Raw genomic sequence first — 23,641 nt, 5'->3', positions numbered from 1 at the left:
TGCAGCAGCTACAATTGAAATTAGGGATGTGATGTTTATTGCCATTATCTTTTCCGGCTCAGATGGGCCATTATCGCTGCAGAACGCAATGATTAATGACAAGCCACGCGTGGTGCTTCTCTAGTGACAGCCCCCCGGGGACCAGCCGCTGTATAGCAGCTTCCCCAGGCCCCACACCTCTGCAGTGCTGCGGTCGAGGCGGGAGGGAAAGGGGAGATGTCCCTGCCACAGCCAGAGAGCCGGGAGGAGAGAGGGGAGGGATGCTGCTTACTTTGACCTGGGCAGGCTGGAGAGTTGGGCAGAGAGGAACCTAATGAAGTTCAAGAAGGGCAAGTGTAGGGTCCTGCACCTCGGGAGGAATAACCCCACGCACCGGTACAGGTTAGGGGTTGACCAGCTGGAGAGCAGCTCTGCAGAGGGGGATGTGGGAGTCCTGGTGGACAACAAGTTGCCCATGAGCCAGCAATGTGCCCTTGTGGCCAAGGCGGCCAATGGTCTCCTGGGGTGGATTAAAAAGAGCGTGGCCAGCAGGTCAAGGGAGGTTGTCCTCCCCCTCTACTCTGCCCTGGTGAGGCCACATCTGGAGTACTGTGTCCAGTTTTGGGCTCCCCAGTTCAGGAAAGACAAGGAACTACTGGAGAGAGTCCAGCAGAGGGCTACGAAGATGATGAGGGGACTGGAGCATCTCTCTGATGAGGAAAGGCTGAGAGACCTGGGTCTGTTCAGCCTGGAGAAGAGAAGGCTGAGAGGGGATCTCACCAATGCTTATCAATATCTAAAGGGCGGGTGGCAAGAGGCTGGGGCCAGACTCTTTTCAGTGGTGCCCAGCGACAGGACAAGGGGCAACTGGCACAAACTGGAACACGTGAAATTCCATCTGAACATGAGGAAAAAATTCTTTACTTTTGAGGGTGGCAGAGCACTGGCACAGGCTGCCCAGGGCGGTTGTGAAGTCTCCTTCCCTGGACATGTTCAAAACCCACCTGGACGCGTTCCTGTGCAACCTGCTGTAGGTGACCCTGCTCTGGCAGGGGGGTTGGACTAGATGATCTCCAGAGGTCCCTTCCAACCCCTGCCATTCTGTGATTCCATGAATCCTGTCTCCTAGCTGCTTTTTCTCCTTATACACAAGGCACCCCAAGACCGTGCTATCTGCCCTCCTGCATGACACCCCGGCCACAAAACTCCATCTTGTTCATCCATGAACCCCACGGCTGCAGCACGTCTCTGGAGACCAACCGCCCATCATGACGCCACATGTGCAACCCCCCCCCGACGGCTGCTCCCATGGCGTCTGCTGAAGCCATGCATGGGGGTTTTTCTAGCTTTGGTTTCCAGCCATGGGATGACGTTGCTCCATGGCCGGCTAACAGCAGTGTTCTCCCCCACCACCTAGACACCAGCGTACTACCGCCGGGTCAGACCCTTTGGAAAACACGCTGCGCTGTTGAAGGGAGCAGTACAAGGTAGGCACAAACCTGTTTTGGTGGTGGCAAAAGGACAAGAGGTGACCCAAGACCCCCAGCAGCGGGGTTCACCAGCTCTGCCATGTCACCTCCCCTTTGTCCCCCCCCCGACACAAGCGCTGTGCCTCCTGGCTGCAGCACCGTGCAGACAAGAAACAGGTCTGGTTGGAGAACGGACCCCCAGAAGCCCAACTCCAGCTCTCAGCCGACTGGAGGGAGCATTCTCCCTCCATGCCTAAAATGCAAATAAAAGATTTGTCGAGAGCATTAAAACACTCTCGCCAGAGCCGGCCCCACAGTCCTTGCTCAGCTGTGTGGGTGCCACGTCCTCCTCAACACAAGCAGCACAAATGTTTCAGGCATACAAAAGCACCCGGAGGAGTCTCGGTCGCGGTGCAGAAGCCCCGCTGCGCTCTCCCCACTCCTCCAGTTTCTGATCATCGCCGCCTAATTGCACTGTGTGAAATGTTGGCCTTTTTTTTTTTTTTTTTTTTTTTAAAATGTCTCGTAACCATGGAAACACGTGGTTGGGGAAGTCAATTCCTGGAGCAGGACAAGCCGTGGTCCTGTGCTATTGATTCCCTTTCCAGAGCTTTGGGTGCTAAAAAATTTCCTGTCCCATCCAGAAACACAGCTCACAGGCTTTTTTTCTTTTCCTCCTTTTAGTTTTGGCAAGCTCCAGGTTGCTGCTGGCGAGAGGGAGGTGCATCGGGAAGGGCTGGGGTAGCCCAGGGAGGATGCTGTCAGAGAGACAGCCCTGTGCAGCACCCCAGAGGAGCAGGTTTTGGGGTTTTTTTAAAGAGGGGGTTAATTTTTGCCATATCCGCTTGGGGGTCTCAGTGTGACCCCAAAAATGTTGCGGTAACGCCTCCCCACTCTTGACACTGCTGGTAGAAGGCACTGCCTGGATGTCCCAGATGGTGGGAGAGGAAGAGATGCCACGGTTTTGGGTGGGCTCCTCACAGCATCCTGACGCTGAGCCCCCCTCACCCTCACCTCAGGCAGAGGTAGCCGTGCTCCAAGCCAAGGCTGGGCTGGGACCCTCCAGTCGCTGCTCCCATCACTCTTGGCCTAGAGAGGTTACCTTGGGGTGGGAGGCGCAAAAAAAAAAAAGGCACAGGAAAAGTGAAAATTCCAAATGAGCCACAGGACTGGGGTGGATGAGGAGAGGGGATGAGTTCGGCTTTCCCTGCCCCGGTGGAGGGCTGGCGCTTCCTTCTGCCCGGTCCTGGGGGGGTCTCCAGGCGGGGCCGCAGGCTGGGTGCCGGGGTGGCGGCAGCTCTGCCCACCCTGCCTGGGACAGGGGTGCTCGGGAGGACCGCGGGGTTCGCTGGTGCAAGGCGCCGGGGCGGGCAGAAGTAAGCCCCCCCCGCGGCCTTCCTCGGACGGGGGCGGGGGTCTGCTCCGGCTCTGCCCCCCGGAAGAAGCCCCCCGGCAGAACGCCCCCCGGGCAGCGCCGCCGAGACCGGGCACAACTCGGTGCAGGTAACGGCGGCGGGTGGGACCCGTGGGAGGTGCGGCCCCGCCCCGACCCCGACCCCGACCCCCGGCCGCCATTGGCTGGGCGGTGCGGCCCCGCCCCGACCCCGCCCCCCGGCCACCATTGGCTGGGCGGCAGGCGGTTTTCCCGCGCGCGCGGCGGCATGGCGGGAGAGCGGGCGGTGGGGCTGGTGCGGGAGCTGCACCGCGCCGCCGACGGCGGCCTGCCGCCCTTCCGTGTGAGCGGGGCCGGGGGGAGCGGGAGCTGGAGCTGGGGGGGTGTCCGCCGGCGGCGGCAGCCCTCTCAGACGGTGCCCGGTGTTGCAGGCGGAGGGGCTGCGGCAGGTTCTGGAGGAGATGCGGGCGCTGTACGAGCGCAACCAGGCGGACGTGTGAGTGTCGCGGCCGGTCCCGTGTGTCCTCGTCCCCCCCCCGCGGCGTCCCACGCCTCTGTAACGCGGCTCCTCCTCCTTCAGGTCCGAGGCGAAGTCGGGACGCACGGACCTGATCTTCCTCATCCGTTTTCGGCACTGCTGCCTGCTCCGAAACCAGCGCTGCCTCCTGGCCTATCTGTAAGTGCGGCGGGGCCGGGCTGCTCCAGCGCATCCCCGGTGGTGCGGCCCCCGAAGGACAGGGTCCCCAAGCGCTGGGTGCTGGGCCTTCGGGCCCAGGCCATGGGTTCCTGCGGGAGGTGCTGCAGCAGGGTGGCTGTGGGTATCTCTCCCTCGGTGTTAGTTGCTGGGACCACCAAACGCTAGCACACAGCAAAGGCCCTGCTTCCTCCCACTCTTTGGAAGCTTTAATTACTGTAAAGGCTAAAAATCCTATATTTTAAAGGAAGGTGGGTGAAATGTCCCAAAGTTTTGCTCTCTGCTTTGAGAGGGTTGTTGCCCAGGGGTAACATGGCAGGGGGGTTGGAACTAGGTGATCTTTAAGGTCCCTTCCAACCCAAACTATTCTATGATTCTGTGATTCTATATTGCCAGCAAAGATGCTGGGTTTGCCCCGTGTTTCTTCCCCCAGGTACGACCGGTTGCTGCGGATCCGAGCACTAAGGTGGGAATATGGCAGTGTCCTGCCAAACACCATCCAGTTCCACATGTCAGCTGAGGAAGTGAGTCAGCCTTGTCTCCTAAACTCTTCCCCCTCTTTCCACTTATTCTTCCTGATGGATTACCTATTTAGTAGAGTCAAAATGGGGTAGACTCTCCTCCTCCGCTATAAACATGACACTTAATATGCTTTTCTGTAAACACTGATTTGTTTATTTGTTGTCTGTGGGTACAATCCCAAATGGATATGGAGTGCAGGTGATAACTTGGCACTTTTAAGGATCAGGTGGTCTTTACAAGGTCAGACTCACAGCCGGCAGAACTAGGTCTTCACATGCTGCTTTCATTTGAGAGCATCTGTAAGACCAACATACAGAGCTGCTAATGTCAGCAGCACATGTCCTACCCTGGCTCCAGATTACTCTGCCTCTGGGGCAGTTTTTCCCTGTAGAAGAGCTTGTGTTCACCTTTGGCTGGCATGAACGCACTTGGGAACAGCGGTCTGACAGCACAAATAAACTAGATGTCACCCATCAGGGACCTGTCTTTCAGCATTTATTCAGCTTTGCCTGAGGGTTCACTGTTGCTGTCTGCAGGTGGAGTGGTTCAATCGGTACAAAAAGTCTCTGGCTACCTACATGAGGTCAGTAGGAGGAGAGGAGGGGCTGGACCTTACACAGGACGTAAAACCTCCCAAAAGCCTGTACATCGAAGTAAGTGCAAGGTTGCTGGTTTCTGTCTGTTCACAGAGAGAATTTCACCCCCATCCCAAGTCAGGTCACCGAGTAAAGCCTTCGAGAGCACCGAAGCTTCCACAAGTTTCTACATTTTACTCTTCATGCTCTGCCTCACAGCATTTTACCCCCTCTTTTACCAAGGGCTCAAAGTCTGTTGAAAGACAGCATTTCTACTACGCAGGGAACTGGTGGGGTGGGGTGAATGGTCTGAATCCCAGTGAGAAGTTTTTGCAGCATTTTGCTGAAGCTTAACTAACTCTCAGATCAACTAGAAACCTTGTTCCCATGTTAAGGATTGTTAACTAGTTTTCTTTGTTGTTATTTTAAATGGACTCTGATAGATGAGACTGTAAATCATTTTACACAATTGATACAACAAAGCAAGAGCATGCGAGAAATCAGTAGTTGAACTGCTCTGTTCTGATGTTCTCTTTGAAAGACCATGTAGTGACAATCAACCCGCTCCCTAAGACAGTTTCACTGTTAGATTGACGCCTCCTGGTATGTGTGTGGGGAGGTTCTCCTGGAAATGCTGTTGCTGTTCCCCAGATCCTGTCTCTTGTGCTGCTCTTCATCCAGTCTCTGGAGGGCTGGGCTTCTTGCCGGTGCTTCTAGCTCCAGGCAGAGGCAGGAAGACAAGGCCAGGTAGAGCCCACAGACCATGGGATCGGCCCAGTTTTGCATTCTCAGGTCTGCCCTATGTTGAGGCTCCAGCAGGTGGGCAGGAATGTGTCCTTGCTCACAGTTCTGGGGCACGTGTTGTAAGTCAGCAGTGATGTCTAGTGTTTTCTGCGTGAAGAGCACTGATCCGAGCACTGCGTTTCCGCTTCACAGGTGCGGTGTTTAAGAGACTATGGAGAATTTGAGATCGATGATGGTACCACTGTCCTGTTGAAGAAGAATAGCCAGGTACCTGTGACAAGAGTGTGGTCCTTTCACTCCCTTGACATCCCTCTGCTTATCATAGCTTCCCAGCATGTCACAGTTCCTGCACACACACAGCTCCTTGCTCACGCTGCAAGCTGTCTGTGTGGCCCGGGGCTGTGGTTCAGCTCTGCCTAATCTGGTAGGATGCAGCAGCAGGCATACAGCTCAACAGAGCCGGTTGTGTGCAGCAACGAATCCACTGTGCCTGGCTTTTAAGGAAATTTTATCTTTGTCTCTATGCAGCACTTTTTACCCCGCTGGAAATGTGAGCAGTTAATCAGACAAGGAGTCCTCGAGCACATTCTCTCGTAAGCGTGCAGGACGGGAGGAACAACTCTTGCTTGGTGGCCTGCCCACAATGGGGACTGAACTCTGGTGTGTGCAGCACCTCAGACACCTCAGCATTTCTGCAGTGGGCACCGTGCCACTCCTCCCACCGGCCTCTGGTACCTGACATGAAGATCAGCCCTGACTTTATATAAAGTATGCAAACCACATTGGCCAGCTCTTCATGACTGAAGGGTACATACTGGTAATGTAGTGAGCCTAGGACTCCAGCATGGTGGGGGTGGCATCTGGGGGGGCTGGAGGGGTGGGGAAGGGGGTGTCATCCCAGCCCTGCAGCTGCAAGCAGGTTTTGTGAATGCATTTTTGTTGGGAGCAGTTCTTTATTCACCCAGTGCACATGGGAATAAGAGACTGGGCTCCTGAAGCCAGGAGAGCTCCATGGTTGCAAAATAAAGAGTTGCTTCAGTTTAGTGTTTTTCAAGAGTTAATGTTGCATTTGTTAAACACTCTAACCTGGCTCTCTGGCCCAACCCATCCTGACCCTGCAGGGTGATGCTCAACTGGTTATTTAGGTGTCTCAGTGGAGCTGCTCCTCCAAGTGTCAGATGAGGCTGCATGAGCTTCTTTCTAGGATTAGACATGAAGCCTTGTCTCCCACCAGAGGCCTATAAATGTTGTTTCTTAAGGGGCTGAGTTGAAAGAGCGCTGCAGTCTGGGTCATGGGCCTGGCCCAGGTTTTTTCCCAGGGCACTTGGGCTATGCCTCTGTCCCTGTATGAAGAGTCTCCTTCCCCAGTGCACTGGTCTGCAGGGCCTGGGGACTATCTGGAGTAGGGGTGGGAAAGGGTGCAGAGGGTTTTAAGGATTCCAGTTAGCACAAAACCAGAGCAAGGCTGAAGAGCTGCTCTCCCTGTGCGGTTTTCCTAATGGAGCTGGCTCACTCTTGAGTAGTGTCTGAGAGATAATGCTTCCAAAGACATAAGCCCTAGGTAAGACTAGAGGTTTGCCTTGTACCCATCTCTGACAGGAGCCAAAAAGCAAATATCTTAGGGAAGAATACAGGAACAGGATCAATGCCTGGGGCATTACTGGGTTGCTGCCCCAGTCAGGAGCCTTCCTGAGATGGCCCACACCCTCTGTTGGGGCTTCCCTCCTTGTAATCGCCCAACTTCCCTCACGCCCCTTGGCTATCATCCACCACAACAGATGCAGCACACCTAGATCAAGGAGGTCTCTTCAGTCACAGCCTCCAGCCATCTCCTGGCACTGTCCCAGGGCCAGGGAAGCCCTCTGCCCTGGCAGGCTGGGAATTAAAGGCAGTGGCTGAGTTTTAACTCGCAACCAATTTATCCCCTTTTGTTCTTGAGCTATTTTTAAGCCCTCTTCTTTGTATTGACTTCGTCCGGCCTCTGTTTTGCTACCCTGATCCAGTCAGGCTTGTCTAGTCTCTCTCATACAGTAGGCTCCATGCCCCCAAAATCCTAGGAGTCCTTTCACAGCTAGTGACAACCACAGGCCCCATGTAAATACCCTCTGCTCTGCACAGAGCACGGCAGGGGCACACTGATAACAATGCACCCTCCGTGAGGGTAATGCCGTGGGCAGATCAATAAACTTTGTATTTGCTGATGTGAATGCTTGGCTTTGTAACCTTTTAGACAACTTATTTTGTCAAGAGCATGACTCGCTGCCAGTGTGTGAAGGCCAATAAGGAATGCAAGATGGCACAGTTCACTTACCACATCTTCTGGTCTCCTTTGAAGTTCAGTGCTGGGTAGGGATCACCTTGGAGGCTCAAATTGAAAGAAGGCTCTTTCCTCAGTGCCTCCATCCAAACAATCTGACTTGGTTTGGATCCTAGGCTCAAGCTTTAGGAGAGCCAGACCCTCCTAGAGCCCAAGACAAGCTGTAGGGAATAAAAGTTCAGCAACAGTTGCAGGAGGCTGCTGAAATACAGAGCAGACTGGTGATGGCAGGAGGAGGTGCTGTAATATTGCAAACATTTTAATGCCACGACACAGCTTTCCCGCTCAGAGTGAGACAGATGCAGGAACCTGCAAGCCCTCCTGCGCTGGCTTTCCAGCCATAACAGCATGACCCCAACAGCAACCCTCCACAGAGAAGGAGCATGCACACCACCACCAAACACGCTACTAGCGTGCAGGCAGCTCCTGTGGGATGGCTGCCCTGAGACAGACCTGACTTACAACAGCACACTCTGCCACTGAGAAAGGCACCAAAGCTGGTGCTTCCAGTTCAGCTATCCATAGGACCAATTTCCTCAAAGGACTGGCTGGTTTCTCCCTTTTCTACTTTCTACCCAGGAAAATCCTGGCAAGACCAGGGAGGACAAGGCTGATTTCCCAACCCAGCCATACCTCCCCTTCCGCACCTGACAAACCTGGGCCAGTGCCAGGACCAGGGCTCCCACAGTGAGTGCCCCATCACCCACTCAGAGATGCTGGCGTGATTTTTCCAATGAGCTGTTTCAGGGCTGAGGCTTGCTCCTCCAACAGCTGGTTCTTCTCCTCAGTGCTCTTCTGCTTCAGCTCAGCTGCCTGCAGGGCCACTGCAAACCCCCTGTTCTCCTCACAGAGGTCTTTGATCAGCAATTTGTTCCTGGAGAGCTGGGCCTACAGCAGGGACAGGAGGCTTAAGGTTCAGCATCTCTACACAGGGGTCCCAGCCAGGCAGCGACACGCAGCACTAACCCCTCTTGCACTCACCTGCGTGTCCTTGAGCTGAGCCGCCCTCTCTGCCAGCAGAGCTTCAGCACTCCTCAGGTTATGCTCCAGCCCTTCTGCCTGCTCCACAGCTGCCTGCAGCAGACGCTCGTGTTCTTCCTGCAGTGGGCAACAAAGCCTAACATTGCGTTGTCCCAGCACTCACCTGGCCCCTGGCAATCCTGGAACATGCATTTCCCCAGGGCCCGCTCACAAACCTTCGCACTCCCTGAAGGGGATTGTGGGGGAGATCAGTGAAGGGAGTGCAGGATTCAAAGAGCAGTGGGACGAGGGTCTAAAGCAGTACAAGCAGTTTTAAGACAAGGCACGGATTTCCCAGCAATGTCTTCTATAAAAACAGGCCAATGGCCTCCCCTCTCTCAATCATGTCCAGAAAAGCGCAGGGAGCGACATAGTTTACTAGGATGTAGGTTTTGTGTCTGCTTGTTTTAATGCCTTAGGTTATAATTTGCTCCAACTTTTCCCAGATTAGTTCAACTGAATCAGTGTCCTGAAACAAAGGACAAACTCACAAAAACCCAACAGCTTGCTGCCCAGTGCCTTAGAGATAAAACCACCCAACTCTGTGCAGGCTACAACCTCAGGGCTCAAACCTTCTTTCCCCAGCTTGATCCAACAGTGTCTCCCTGGATAACTCCTGCTCCTCTAGGCACAAGGTGTCTGGTCTGGGGTAGGTGGATTAGAGTGGGGAGGGATCCTGTTTGAGTGCAGGGCAGTGACTGGGTTCATGGGGAATTAAAACTGCAGCTGCATTTGAAGATCACGTGCATTTTCCACATGGGCTTTAGATATATAGCATCTTCCACCCAAACCTCTGGTGGCTTCAGCCACAGCTGCCTTCCAGGCTAGAGTGCTCCCTCCCCAGTACCCTTGATTGAGTTCCCACAGTTACCTGCTTACCTGGGTTCTGACCAGCTGCCTGCACGTCTGCTCAGCCTGATGGTGGAGGTTTTCCTGGAGCTGCTGAGCCTTGCACTGTTCCTCTCTCAGGCTGTTTTGCAGCTGCTCAAACTGTTTCTTTGGCACCATGTTGCTCATCTGGGTCTTAGCCTGCTGCAACTGCAGAGCATGCCGAGTCTGGGCCAAGCTCAGGCTTGCTTTGGCTTCTAAGAGCTGCAACACAGAAAGACTGATAGCTGGTTACAGCTTTGTGCCAGCAATGGGACAGGGCCAGGGTCTGCTGCAGGTGAGGGGAGAGGATTAGGAAGCACCCTCAACCCCCACCTTGGCTCTCACACCAGCATGGCCACAGCAGAGCAGCAGGACCATGGGAGTGGTGCTTGCTGGGCAGCCTACAAAGCCAGGGATGAAGAACACTGAGAGCTGCAGGAGAAAACTAGGAAACCCTTGCTGAGAGATGCTCCCTTTGCTGAGCAGTGAGGAGCAGGAGTTGCTGGAGGGATCCTCTGGGAGGGTGTCCTAGCACAAAGGGCAGCAATGGCAGGAGGCAGAGGGCTGCTCACTTGGGTTTGTTCTTAGATACATCCCAGGCAAGCTAGGCTTCAATACCTTCAGTCCTCTGCTTCCTGCCACCAGCAAAGGGCAAGCCTTGTATTAGGAAGCAGGTCTGGTCCACCTTTGCCCTAGGGCTACCTAGGGGTGGCTGGCATGGGCAAGCTGTACTCTGGCAAGCCAGTTCCCTGAGCCTGTCCCAAGGTTAGAAGGCAGGAGAGGGCTATTAATACATTTGGAGGTTTCCCACATTTGGTCTCCTCTGTCTTAGTGGTCCTTGTTCCCCTGCTCTGATCACCTTGTTTCCCTCCCCTCAGACATGGCCTGCCTGGCCCCTGTCATCTCTGCCCAGCCATTACCTGATCCTGCCACTCCTCTATCAGCTGAACCATGGGGAACCACAGCTCCTGGCACTCCTGTTTGAGCCACCTCCACTCAGCCTCCATCTCCTCTGCCCAGCTAGCCTGCACAGGACAAGGACAGAGGGGACTTCACAGGGCCAGCTGTAAGCAAGGACCCATCCCAAGCTGCACCTGAACTAGCCTCAGACATATCTGAGCAGGAGGGAGTCACCCACAAAGAGGAAGAGGACAGTCTTTTCTGCCCAGGGAAGGTGTCCGATACAGCCCCAAGCAGGGCAATACCGGTATCACAGGGACCATTCATCAGCCTGCCACCAACTGAATGACACCCACCTTCTCCTGCAATGTCTTGAGCTGCTGTCGAAGCAGCTCTGTCTCCATCCAACATGCTGCATGCTGCTGGTGGTGCTCCAGCCTTATGGCTGCTTCTGCTCCTCGTAGCCTCTCAGCCTCCGCAAGCCTCTGGCTCTGCCGCTGGAGAGTGCCAGGGCCAGCACCGTGGCTGGCCTTGTGCTCTCCAAGTTCACGGCCCAGCTGACACACCTTGACATTCAGGTGGGAGACCTCCCCCTTGCTTTTTTCGCTCTGGAAAAGGTTGAGAAAAAAAACAATTAATGTACAGAGGCCTGGGGTGGGAAGAGGGGAAACAGAAACTCAACGTGTCCCATGCTGTCCTCGCTGGATTCCCACCCAGGAACACCACTGTTGCTGCAGGGCCTTGTGGGCACTCAGGACAAGTGCACTCATTTCCCAGCCTGACCAAACCTCAGCACAAGCACAGCATTCCCAGCTAAGAAAACCCACACAGATGATAACCCTGGAAGAGGCCACTAGGGAAAGCAGGGGAGGAGATGACTGGGGTCTGACTGTACAGAAATATTAAGATTGGTAAGAATACAGTATGAATGGGAACGTTGTCTGTGTGCACATGTGAAAGTACCAGATGAAAGAGCAGAGTAAGGGCTACAAGAGCAGCCTGCATCGACACTAGAGGGTACCATTCCCCAGATGTTGCTCCTAGGAATCTGTCTCCAGCAGTAATGTTGAGCAAGGTGCAGTTTCTGGGCCGTGCTCCGACCAGACCACAGCACAGATAACATGTCAGCAGAAAGCCTGCATCTAACAGCAGGGCAGCAACACATCCCACACCCCATTCCTCTGCTAGCTTCCCAGGAAAATGGGCAACCAACACAGCTTTCCTCCCAAGGAGGAAAAGCAGACAATGGGCAGCCACAGTTTGTGGCTGAAGGTTAATGGCAGCTGAAGCCAGCAAGGGGTAGCAAAGGCCACCCTGCTGCAGCTGATGGCCGCGAAGAGTACAAAAGACATGTCCAAAAACCAGGTTGTGGTTCCCAGTCAATGAGGAATTCCAGGAACAGGGTGAGGAACTAAGAGCCTGCAACCCTTTTCCACGTTGTGTGCAATCAATCCTGGCCAGGCCACGTCCAAGGGCTCGTGAGCATGCGGCTTTGAGACTGAGAGCAAAATTCCTGAGAGAAAGGGTGCAAGTACATAAGTCAAGCTCAGTAGAGATTTTGTAGTAAGACGTTCCCTTCTGTAAGACCTTCACTGGCTTTTGTCACACAATTTTTCCCTTCTTGACAAGCTATAAAATGAATCTGTTTCTTCAAAGCAAAACTGGGTTTGAACGTTTGAAACAAACATTCTCGTTCTCCTCTATAAGCACGTGCAGTTTCTGTCCTCATAAATCCTTCAGCCAGGAGCCCGTCAGTTAGCATTAATGACTTCTCACCGATGCTGTTAACTCTGCTATTTCAGCCAGCTCCTCCACCTTCTCTCCGCCCAACTTGCTCACGTGTTTCCTGGTGGGGAGAGGGATACGATCAGCTTCAGGCCAGAGAGCAGCAAACCACGACCCCAAGAGAAGGGCCCCATTTCAGGGAGCCGTACATCTGGTTTTGGCCTGCAGCAGGAAGCAAAGCCAGGCCAAAAAGGAGATGGTCATGAATTGATTCAGGAGCGGGTCAGGTGTCTCTGCCCCAACAGGTGACTCAGCCTAGCCCAGGCCTGATAGCTGGGGTCATCCAAAGTCCTGCAACATTGTCAGGGGCCTAAAAATCAGGGGATGAAGAACAGTGCGAGATCCAGCTTAGCAGACTCTTAGGACCATCTGCACCAGAAACCTGGCTCTCCTTGGATTTATTACTCAGTGGGGGACCCCAGTACCTATCTCAAGCTTCCTAAGACAGCGGCAGGCCACTGGCCAAAAGGTTTGTGTAGTGAAGAACCCCATCCTTTCCTCCTTCAGCACACCCATCCCCACAGCCTTCCCCCAACCCAGCTCTGGACCCTGTGCTCTGGCCTGCCCAAGCCTTTGGCTGGCCAAGGCTGCCCAAGCACTGGCTGCTTTTGCATGGAGCGAAGGGTGTGAAAGTGCTGGCTTGCTCAGAAACCAGAAAACAAAAGGCAGGTGGAGCCAGCTGAAATCTGGTTAATGTACTTGAGTGGCTGTTCCTTTTACAATCATTAGCTATCCACCCATTTGCCAGCCTCCCATAGCTGGCTCCTCTCTTACTCATCGCGTTCGCTGCCCTTCTCCTTTGATAGCCTCAGCTCTTGCTGGAGTCTCCCAAGTTGACTTTTCAGCAAGCTGTTCTCCTTCAGCAGCTGGCACAGCTCTCCCCCGCAGGGAGAGACAGCAGAGTGAGAAAACCATGCAAAAACCCAGTTTGCTCTTGGCATTCTATGCTGGCTCCCTGCTCTATTCACATTTCATTTGCAAGGACAGCAAGAATTAAAGAAATCTGAGAAACAGCCATCCAATAACTCAGGCAAACTATGTGGGGACAATCAAGAGACATTGGTAGAGAAGCAGCAGGTCTTCAAAGGAAGGGAAATAAAGGGGAATAAGAACAAAGAGCATCAGACCCTGAACTTGTGTGGCATCCAGCTGGCTGAAATTACGTTGCAGGCCTGCCAAGGAGTGGAAACAAAGTGATTTGGCTCATCAAGACACCAAGACTTCATTACAGGATAACCAGGTGGTGAGCCCAACCACTCAACTACAATAGAGCCACGTTTGGAGAAGTCAGCTTGCTTGTGAGGCCTCTGTGATTTTACAGTGCTGGACACAATAGCTATGACTCCAAATTCAACGTAGCCTCTCTGGCTCATTATCCTTCCACTCCTACTGGTACTCCCAGTCTCCCATGAAGCCATGAATACTGGCATTTGTGGGAAGGAAGCTCAATCCTGTGTTAAACAGACAGTCCAATCAAATAGCTACTGCTAAACCCCAGGTCCACACAGGACCCAGATTCCTCGGGGGAGAGTGCAGGAGAATGTCCATCCTGGAAAGGAAGACAGCATTGCAGTTTGTGGCATTCACTGCAACAGACCTCTGCACTGGTCCACCCATCACACAATTTTCCATTCCTTCTCTGTTCCTTCAGTGCTGAGGTTGCAACATGAGATTTTGTTTTATCTGCTCATCTTGGGTACCTGCTCCTTTCCCCCCAGAGGGCAGCTCTCCAGACACCTTGTCCCTTCCAACATCAGAGCCATCAGCCCCATGATCTCTGCATTATTTCTATTTCATCCTGGTGCTTTTTTTTCTATTTTTCTTCTCAACAGCCAGCATCTCACATACCTTGACTTGCTCCTCCTTAACCTTCTCTCTCACCTTTAGCTGTCTCTTCCTCCAGAGAGAGACCATGTCTTTTTCCTTCTATTTCCACTACTGCCTTTCCTGGGCACACTGAAGATCTCCCCTTGGAGCCTTTATCATTAGGAAATGACCTCTCACACCAGTGTTGCTTCAACAAAGCCTTACAGCTGTCCTCAAGCTGGCATTCACTCCATGACAACTCTTGATTATGCTCAACCTCTGCATCTTTCCTAAAGATATAAATTTTGCTGACATGGATTTGATAATACAGCTTGAAAAGCTCAGCCAGCCTCAGAACGTACTTTTATGGAGAGGCAATGCAAAGTTTTCTTTAGGTTGCAAAGTCAAGGCAATTACTTAAATGTTACAGAAAGTTCCCACACCATTTTGTACTTCTCAAAGACTCATCCATCAGATGTTTTCCAAAAACTCTCAAAGCTCCTCACTATCATTCAGCCCACTATCAACCACCAGAGATGGTGGTAACACAGCTGTTTTTCGAGTTTGTTCCCCTGGTCTGCCACAGACTTCAGCCAAGTCATCTCCTTTCTCCCACACCTACCCCATATCTCAGCTCCGCAGCTCTACAATGAGGATAATGACCTAGCAAAATCCTCTGCTTGCATATTGCCGAAGGGGACTCTGCTCCTGACAAGAGGCAGTGAAGGGAGGCACAGGAAGGAAGAGGCAGGAGGAAAGTCCAGGGGCAGTGGTGGGGTGTGATGGGAAATAGGAGGGGCCAGGCATGGACCGGCAACAGTCTCCTGTCCAATTCCTCTCCAGTCTCTTCTGCAAGGCCATTCTGACCCCTGGGGAGCTTGCAAAAGTGGCACTACAAGCACAGGAAGGGAAGATGAACAGCCATTTAGTGACAACCTTACTCTCCCACAAGCCACTGTTTTGGCTATATAGAGAAATTTAAGCCATTTTTTGCTGCTTTTAAGACAGCGGGTTGTGATGATCTAGTAAATAGAGACAGGTTTGCTGAAGGACCAAGAGAGACATAATAAGAAAACATTGATGAAAGCTTTCTTATTTCTACCACTGTTTTGAGATACAATCTTTGCTGGGCACTGTCTCTGACACAAGCTTGTAGAACATGCAGGGAAACTTCATCTTGAAATAAAACCACTCATGTAAGGGGAGTTTAGACATCTCACTTTGAACAGCTGTAGCCCAAATTAAAGCAGCTCTCCAGCCCCGTGAGAAATCAGCCCAACCTACTCTGGTGCGAGCAGGGGATGCACCTTAGTCTCCCGCTTAGCCCCAGAAAGAGAACAGTGTCAGACCTCAGACTCTCTCTGTCCTTGCACTGCGTCCTCAGCTCTTCTCCCTCCTGGTACAGCTGCTGCCCTGGATGGTGAATGTCTTCGGTGTGCTGTTGTCTCACCCTGGCCTGCTCCATCTCAAACCTCTCCTCCAGCTCCAGGCTCCACACACATTTTTGCTCTTTCAGACTATCAATTACAGACCAGTACTTTGCAACTGTTTCTTCCAGCTCTCTTTTCTGGTCTTCCATCTTGCGCATCTCAGCCTTGAAGCTTTCCTCACTGTTCTTCCTCTCTCTCTCAAAGTTTCTCCTCATTAACTCAATTTCCTCCTCGTAATAGTTTATCTGTTGGGAGGAGACAGGATTTGGCTATTAGCACCATGCTCCCAAGAGCTCCCCTCTCCTCCAATAGCTCTGACTCATATCAATCTATTGGTCCCTCTCAACAGGGGACACTCTTCAGACCCTACTGAACTTAGGGCAATAACGAGTCTCCTGCAGCAGCCTCTAACAAGCAAGTATCGGTGGTCCCAGCTCTTCCCAGCAAGCAGCACAGTTTCCCCCTTTCTCCTTGTTTGCAAAGGACCTCGGAGAGAAGGAAGAGGCCAGGGCATCATCTACCGCTGCTCCTCATATCCTTCCTCCACACTCATCCTGGTTTCAGCTGGAATAGAGTTAAATTTTCTTCCTAGTAGCTGCAGGGTTTGGGTTTAGTATGAGAATAATGTTGATAACACATATTGTTTTAGCTGTTGCTAAGTAATATTTATATTAAGTCAAGGACTTTTTCAGCTTCCCATAGAAACTGAGAGGGAGCATAGACAGGTGCAGCTGGCCAAAGCAACATTCCATACCATAGACGTCATGCTCAGTATATAAATGGGGGTTGGCTAGGGGGCAGGAATCTGTGATCGCTGCTCAGGATGGGCTTGGCAATCATTCATCAGGTGGTGAGCAATTGTATTGCATCACAATTTTGTATCCTACTTGTGGGGGGCAGAGTGAGTGAACGGCTGCACAGTCCTAGTTGCCAGCTGGGGTTAAACAATGACAAGCCCACAGAGTAGTCCCTTATCCAAGATGTGGTGGTGAGTAGCTGCTACTCTTCACAGCTCCCCTGTAAACGCTAGAAATGCTAGATTTGATGAGCACAAAGGCAGGACTGTGAAGCAAGCTGAAGATCTGCAAGCAGCTTTGTGCTCCTTGAACTGTTTGTCACTTGTGTGGCAGTTTAGGATTTAATGTGCTGCAATGGAAACCCAGCAAGCATCCCCAGCCTCTCAGTTCAGCAGCAAAAAGAGGAGTGAAGGTGGAAACTGAGGCCTCTCACATAAACACTGGCTGCTGTCTAAAGGGAAGGCTGGGCTCACACTGTCACCTTAGGACAAGCAGGTTAAAAGTGTGCAAGCCCAGGGAGACAGGGCTACGATATCCCCCAGTCCCTCAGGAGACACCTGGCTGCTTCTTCTCTTGGTCCTGTCACTGATTTTACTGCGACAGCAACACTGAGTGGCTCTGGTTCCCCATAAGGAGCAAGACCCACACAAACATGTTGCAAGGTGACACAGATTTCCACAAAGCCTTTGCCAGCCAGTGACTGCTCCAAACGCTCCTACCAGCTAAGACGGGCTGGGGAAGCACAGGCAATAAACCCCGGCAGAGAGATGAGGTACCACCCTGCTTCTCAGCCTGAACTCTCTCCAGCAACCCTCCTGGAGCAGATGCCCCACCAGCGATGCTGTAGCAGGGTGCTTACCAAGCAGTTGTGCGAAGAGGTCAGGACACCTCCCCCCACCCCGCCTCACCTTCGTTTCCAGCTGCACCTTCAGATCCCGCAGCTGCTCTTGGAGCTGCTCCATTGAGGGTGATGTCTCTGTGCAGGCAGAAGTGGGAACCAGAGGGCTGGGAGAGCGGCACGCTCTGAGAGAGGAGCCCTGTGAGGACAAGCCTACAAGACAGGAAAGGCCTGGCTGACCTGATCAGGATGGCTGCAGCTCCATCGAGTCAACTTCATACAACTCCAAAAGACGGAGGTCCCCATGTATCTGGCAACCAGTCCCCGGACTGCATCGCCCCTCTGGGCCAGAAATTTTTTCCTAATGCTCAACCTGAATCTCCCAACCCACACTTTGAGGCTACTTCCTCTTTTTTGTATTGTGTTTCCTCAACATCCTCAACAGTGAAAATCTACCTGTTCACTAACAGCTGCCTAGTCCACAGGTCACCATTACCAGGTCTCGAGTTGGAAGAACCTCCTTTCCTCCATCTCCTTCCTCCTCATCACCCATCACCCCCTTCTTCCCTTCCCTCCCGCCCAGTGCCAGAACTGGCAGAAGCAGCTCAGGCACAAGAAGTCACCCCACACTCCCATGGAAACTCCAGTCCAGAGGGAACCTTATTCTTGCTGAGCAGATGGACAAGCACGGAACCCTCCTGCATTTTACCTCCTCCTGGCAGCCCTCTCTCAGCCCTGCATTCCCGTAGCTGGAGACGCAGCCTTTCCAGCTCCCTCCACAGCACTCTGTTCTGGTCCCACAGCACCTGAAGCAGAGACAAGAAACATTGTGATCTCAGTACGACCCCTCACACAGCCCAGAGATTTGTGTTCACGTCCTCAAGACACTCCTGTGGGCATCTGGGCTAGCCAACAAGCACTGCTGTATGCAGACAAAGCAACAGCAGGATTTACAGTGAAGTAGGTCCCACAGGGCTCTGGAAGGGAACATTTCTAGATTGCAGAAAGAATAAAGTGAGGTGAGAAGGTGCTGATCCCACAGTAAGCAGAGCACAAGGCAGGTTGTGTGGCCTGCTTTGCACAGAGATACCCTCAGATGCCAGCACAAGAGTTTATCCCGTCTCACTGACAACATTAGCCTGCAGCAAGGAGTCCCATGGCTGAACACCACACTGTGAGCCATCACACCAGTGCAATGACCTACTTCGATGTGGGTGTCTGGAGCTGGGCCACTGCTTGTTTCCCTTCAGACCCTCCATCCCGTACTGGAAGCCACAGCATCCCGCTTCCCTTCTGGACTGTCCACTTGGAGAAAACATCAAATTATATCCCATATGCTGCCACACAGGAAACTGATGGGCTGCAAGAGACTATGAACTAGGATACTTCCAAAGATCCCAATTAATAAACATTATTCAGCAGATCTAGACAAACGCAAACTCGGTTTGTTTGATCTCCATTCTAAACAGGAGAGCAGAGGAGGAGCGGGGCTGACAGAATTCAACATCGGTAAAGGACACACCCGAGTGAGTACCTTCACAGGGGCAGATGAAGTCTGAAGGCAGAGCCTCTCCATCCATCAGCATTCTCATGGACAGTTCTGGGGCTGCTCAATGGGAGGAAAAATTGCAGCACCAATTGCAACATCTTCAGCCCTCTGGTGCCACCTGGAGCAATGCTGTGCTGGATACTGCTCCAGCATGTTTGCCTTTAATTGCAGCTTCAAGAGGGGCTGTCTGCTGCATCCGTGAAAAGGCTTTGCTGAAAATGCAGATTTCAGCTGCTGCTGGGGGGACTTGATGTCTCTACTCAGTGATATTTCCCAATTACACATAGCACTTGGAAACAACTGAGCAATGCAATAAGCACAGGACTAGGGAGCCAAGGCAGAGAGCCCACAGCAACTCACAACATGCAAGATACACAAGTCACTTAAAAACGAGAGAAGAGAAAATGAGGCTGTACTCATGTCCCAGAGAGCCCAAAGCCCTGGGCAGGAGCACAGCACCCTGCAGGAGGTACAACATACACAACACCAGTGCCTGAACCACACACACACCAGGCACCTGGACTGGCTCACCTTGACTCTCTAGCAGAGTCCAGCAGCAACGAGTTTTGTAGGGGTTGTTAAAGTGGGGCAAGGAGAAGGAAGGGAAGAACAAAAGGATAGAAGAATTTAGCTGATAACAAGCTTTTCAAAGAAAGAGAACAGCTTTCTCCTTGCGTTCAAGAAGAAATGCAACAGAGCCCAGCGTGGTCCATCCTCATACACAGAGCTACATGGTTCCCAAAGAAAATGGCCTGTGACTACAGGGTGGCAGAAAGGGAGGAATTTATGACCCACCCCTACTTCCCCCTGCCAGTATCCCAGCAAGGGAACCAACCCATGAAGGGCTGCAGTAGCAAGGAGACAGGCTGCTATACTGGGGGCACAGCTGTGTCCTGCCTCCTGCCAAAGGACTCCAAGCAAGGCAAGAGGGACGCCTCCTCTGCACTCTGATCAGGGCTGCCTCCTTCCTCTCCCCCAGGCCAAAGTGCCCAACAGATGTGCCAATGAGAGCTGTATTTTCAAGACAGCATTGCTGGAGAGCTGCCCATCCGTACCTGGCACTGCCGCTCGTACTCCAGGACAATCTCTGCAAAGCACTCGTTCTGGTTTGGGAGCTCTGGGCTGTGAGACTCCACAAGCTGCAAAAGCACAGGGAAACACTTCTCATCAAAGGAATTATCACCTCTACAAATGGAGAGGCAAAAGCTCTACTAAAACACTGAAGTCATGGTGCTACATCCATAGATTCAATGTATGGTGGGATGGGTCAGATGTAAAAGGAGGAAGAAAAACATTTTTCTTCATGTGTGAGAGACACCAAATGACAGGCAGGCTAGCTTTCCCAAACTGGCTAACAAGATCATAGGCTCATTTCCTTCCCCAGATCCATTTTACCTGGTGCTTCACTGGAGTAGAAGAGACTAAAACTAACTCTTTACTTCAATACTTGTGAAAAAGAAAGCTTTTCTTTTCTGGAAACCAAACTCTAAAGTTCTCACTTGAAGACCGCAGATTTGTAGAATTTTCTACAATTGCAAAGTTGCCTCATCCTTTCTTTTTTCAAACTTCAAAAGGCCTAAATGAAAAGCCAGTATTTTTTCTTTCCAGGTTGTCGTTAATGTGCAGGAGAGTTCAAACAGGGGGAGACCATAACAACTGACACAAAATATGTAAGATTTCATAGAAAAGGGTAAATCTTTTGATGAGTTCCTAAAAATTCCTGCTTAACCACAACAGAGAAAGAAAGGTTACCTTGTCCTTTGCAACACAGTTGAGTTCTTTCTGCAGCTCCAACACCAGCTTCTCAGAGGCCGCCAGCTTCTCAGCCATCTCTGTGACCTTGTTTTGCAGCTGTGTGTTCTCCTGCAGACGAAAGGGAAAAGATTCTTTTGATGTTGTGGGTCCTCACATCTCAAGATGGGTTCATCGGTCGCAGGTCTTCAGCAGGAAGCTGTAAAACAACTGGCACATCAGTACGCTGAACGCAGCACGGCTCACAGAGGACCCTGCTATGGACAGCACTCTGCTGATACACACCAGCTGGGCTGGGCTTTGGCTCATCTCTCCAAAGGACAGATATAGGAGTGGGATTTGCAGAAGACAGCCCCACAGGCTCATCTCTACCTCTGCTTCACAAAACTATGGTTTCCCTCACAGCCAACAAACGCAGTAAATCCTGAGCTACCTCTGTCTGTCCTACACCGAACAGTGGGGGAAAATCCCAGGCACGTGGACACTATCATCTCTTCTTTTGGCATGGTCCCTGACACAACTTTAGCTTCACATACCAGGTGTTCAGGTGTTACGAAGGGCAAACCATTCCCAACAAGCAACGTGGGCGTTTAGTAATGTCATAGCCAGGAAACAAGTTCTGTATTTAATTCAACAGTATGGATGCGGCTCATGATTTTTTCTGCATAAAACTCCTGCCCTTCCCAGCAAGAGGAACACAAACCAGCCATCTTTGTCACCACTTCTGCTTTGCCTCCTCTGAAGAAGTGAAGATGCTTCACCCAGGGCAGTTTTTCTTACCTTCATTGTGTGGTTCAGTCTCCCTTGCAGGCTGTCCTCTTTGCCCTGGAGGAACCGTGCATCAGCCTCCAGCTTCGCTTGGTGATTGATTGCTTGCTGCAAAAGCAGCTCTTTTGCTTCTATTTCTGCCTGAACGTCCCTGGGGAAAAAAAGTAACATGCTTGGGGCACCCGTAGCCATTTCTCAGATGTCCACGAGGCCCAGACACTCCCAGCATGCACAAAGCAGGAGATGAGAGCTTGGTTGGAGGGATGCTGGGACAGTAGTCAGAGGGTTCTTCAGGGACTTCTCTGTCACTGACACAATGGCAAAACAAGTGGGAGATTCACAAAGGGAAACTGGACAGAGAGGCTGTGGGCACCCACAGGAAAACCATTTTCCCTGCCCCAGGAAAAAGACCTCTCATACTTGAGCTTTCTCTGGGTGTGCTCGAGAGCGACGTACTGCTCGTCCAACTCCCTGCCAAGCTGCAGGCAGCATCTCTCCACTTTCTCCAAGTCCAGCCTTGCCTTGTCCCTCTCCCTGGCGATCTGCCTCACCTGGATCCTGCAGGCATGGCGAGCAGTGCATTAAGACACATCTCACGCACCCCACAGAAGGGCACTCCTTGCAGGGAGCAGCACCCTTACCTGAGGCACTGCAGTTTGTATCCGTAGGAGGTGACAGCTGCATGCTGAAGCCCGCTCCTGGGGACCATGAGTGTGTTGTCCAAAGCTGCATGCACCTCTGCCAGGCTCACCTGCTCCTCTGTGCTGCTACTCAGCCTCTGCAGGGACAGCACAGACTGAAATCACTTTCTCCTTCTTCTAACAATACCAACAGGAATTCTGTTGTTATACCACCTGATCACCTTCCAGCCTTTCAAAGATCCTCCCCCATCTCACAGTTAGGCTTAGATCACATCCACCCCAAATCTTCCCCCGCCCTGGGGTGGTCACACCCTGCCACCCCATCATGAACCTGACCACACGCACTTCTTCCACCCTCGACAGCTGCTTGCTGAAAGGCCTTGCTGCTCAGTTCACCCACCGGACAAGGCAGCACCAGAGACCTTGAGAATCTCCTCTGAGTTCTTCCAGGGCTCAGATGGGAATGACAAATTCAGGCTTGGTGAATCTAGTGCCGTTGCCAATGCTGGAGAAGAGATGTGGGTCCAAGCAGCTTGGGCAGAAGGACGGACTGCTTCCCTGCACACTCTCCGATGCTGAGGAAAAAAGCAGCGGAGGTAAGTCAGTGGGACAAAACTGACGGAGAAAAACTGGTTAACTTTCAATACTGAAAGGAAACTCCAGGGCCCCCATCAATAACGTTCTAAAAACAACTCCAAGCTGCCAGGAGGGAGGTGTCCTGAGCTGCCCTTAAGGCAGCCACAAGGAGCAGGATGACAGGCACAGACCATGTACTTTGGTCTCCCTACTAACCCATGAAAACTCAGTATTCACAAGAAGACCGATCTGGAAATTTATACAGCACCGAAGGGTCTCATGAAAACTGTCACATGGGAACTCCCAGCCAACATTTTGTTTTTTCTCAAGCAGGAGAGAGCCTTTGCCCACAAAAGTTTAAGGGTTTGTTCAGAGATCAGCCAAGATAACCAAGTATCCAGGCTTCCTATAGCGGGAGGCCGGTTAAATCTGCCCTCTATCCAAGGATGAAAAAAACATTATAGGAAGAAGAGAAAAAGGGGAAAAGATGGAACACAGAAATCCTGCTGAAATCCCAGATGGGAATGGAGGCGCAGCATGCCCACATCCAAACCCTCTGCGCAAAAAGCAAACCCAGAGATTCAGGTCTGTGAAAACCGGATCCCAGCTGCCTGCATGAGACGGATGGAGATGAAGAGGGCATTGGCTGATGCAAGGCAGAGCAAAGCATGGGTCCTTCTCCTCTGGTCTCTGCTGAGAACCTCTGAGTTTCCTTCAGCTGCCTGGTCTGAGCTCAGGTTTGCAAACCAACCCTTGTTTGACAGCCCTGAGCTTGCAGAAGAGGTGATACGGTCTGACAGCCAGCCCATCCTCCCGCTGCAAATAGCCTGGGGTGCTCCTGGGGACTGGATACCGGCCTTTTACACGGGCAACACAAGCCCGTACACATCGACTTAAGGTTTTCGAAGGGGGACACGCCACGACGCAACCATAGAACAGGCGCCAACCACCTCATCTTCAAACAACACAGCTACCCGCAGGCTGCTCGCATGGATGCTTCCGCCCACACCTGCGCAGGCCCTTTGACGGCGGGGATGGGGGGTGGACAGGGAGCCCCAGGGCCTGCGGTGACCGAAGACTAGGCCGCACCGGCGCCGCCGCCCCTGGCCGCCACTCACCGCGCCGCCGCGCATGCGCACGCCGTGTCTGTGCATACCTGCCCTACGCATGCGCACGCCACCCCCGCCCAGCCGCCCCCTCTGCGCATGCGCACGCC

The 23,641-nt window shown here is 52.4% G+C and overlaps 2 protein-coding genes across 13 annotated transcripts; one reads left to right on the top strand and one right to left on the bottom strand.

The window, feature by feature from the left end:
- Positions 1-3,084: 3,084 nt before the first annotated feature.
- Positions 3,085-6,039, top strand: GINS1 (GINS complex subunit 1). Its single transcript, XM_054195437.1, has 7 exons — positions 3,085-3,184; positions 3,273-3,337; positions 3,422-3,517; positions 3,969-4,059; positions 4,594-4,710; positions 5,569-5,643; positions 5,905-6,039. Exons 1-7 carry the CDS (start codon positions 3,110-3,112, stop codon positions 5,971-5,973), a joined length of 588 nt encoding a protein of 195 aa, XP_054051412.1. The 5' UTR covers positions 3,085-3,109; the 3' UTR covers positions 5,974-6,039.
- LOC128907059 (ninein-like protein) lies at positions 4,188-23,543 on the bottom strand. Of its 12 annotated transcripts, none has more exons than XM_054195429.1 (17): positions 23,376-23,543; positions 22,250-22,424; positions 21,850-21,986; positions 21,629-21,766; positions 21,221-21,359; positions 20,441-20,551; positions 19,744-19,827; positions 17,849-17,945; positions 17,210-17,352; positions 15,424-15,749; positions 12,260-12,329; positions 10,840-11,091; positions 9,593-9,805; positions 8,675-8,791; positions 8,341-8,581; positions 7,688-7,854; positions 4,188-5,647 (listed from the first exon to the last, which is right to left on the bottom strand). In XM_054195429.1, the coding sequence occupies exons 3-15, from the start codon at positions 21,915-21,917 to the stop codon at positions 8,393-8,395; spliced, it is 1,947 nt and encodes a 648-aa protein (XP_054051404.1). In that variant the 5' UTR covers positions 21,918-21,986; positions 22,250-22,424; positions 23,376-23,543; the 3' UTR covers positions 4,188-5,647; positions 7,688-7,854; positions 8,341-8,392. The 12 variants fall into 12 exon arrangements, with proteins under 12 accessions (XP_054051404.1, XP_054051399.1, XP_054051405.1 ...); XM_054195424.1 differs by having other exon boundaries at positions 4,188-5,622; XM_054195430.1 differs by having other exon boundaries at positions 4,188-5,622; positions 8,350-8,581.
- Positions 23,544-23,641: the final 98 nt, after the last annotated feature.

Source organism: Rissa tridactyla, chromosome 3 (genome assembly GCF_028500815.1).
Source record: "Rissa tridactyla isolate bRisTri1 chromosome 3, bRisTri1.patW.cur.20221130, whole genome shotgun sequence".
Classification (NCBI taxonomy): Eukaryota; Metazoa; Chordata; class Aves; order Charadriiformes; family Laridae; genus Rissa; species Rissa tridactyla.
The sequence above is the reverse complement of the archived record's forward strand: the minus strand, read 5'-3'. Positions and strand labels throughout refer to the sequence as shown.

What these genes read in the sequence shown, in the direction of transcription:
- GINS1 (XM_054195437.1), top strand. Translation starts at nt 3,110, where the DNA reads ATGGCGGGAGAGCGGGCGGTGGGGCTGGTGCGGGAGCTGCACCGCGCC. An exon ending in TCCACATGTCAGCTGAGGAA is followed by an intron (nt 4,060 to 4,593) that starts GTGAGTCAGCCT and finishes TGCTGTCTGCAG; the next exon opens with GTGGAGTGGTTCAATCGGTA. An exon ending in TGTTGAAGAAGAATAGCCAG is followed by an intron (nt 5,644 to 5,904) that starts GTACCTGTGACA and finishes GTCTCTATGCAG; the next exon opens with CACTTTTTACCCCGCTGGAA.
- LOC128907059 (XM_054195429.1), bottom strand. Translation starts at nt 21,917, where the DNA reads ATGGTCCCCAGGAGCGGGCTTCAGCATGCAGCTGTCACCTCCTACGGA. An exon ending in TACAAACTGCAGTGCCTCAG is followed by an intron (nt 21,767 to 21,849) that starts GTAAGGGTGCTG and finishes CCATGCCTGCAG; the next exon opens with GATCCAGGTGAGGCAGATCG. An exon ending in TCAAGACATTGCAGGAGAAG is followed by an intron (nt 9,806 to 10,839) that starts GTGGGTGTCATT and finishes TCTGTGTTGCAG; the next exon opens with CTCTTAGAAGCCAAAGCAAG.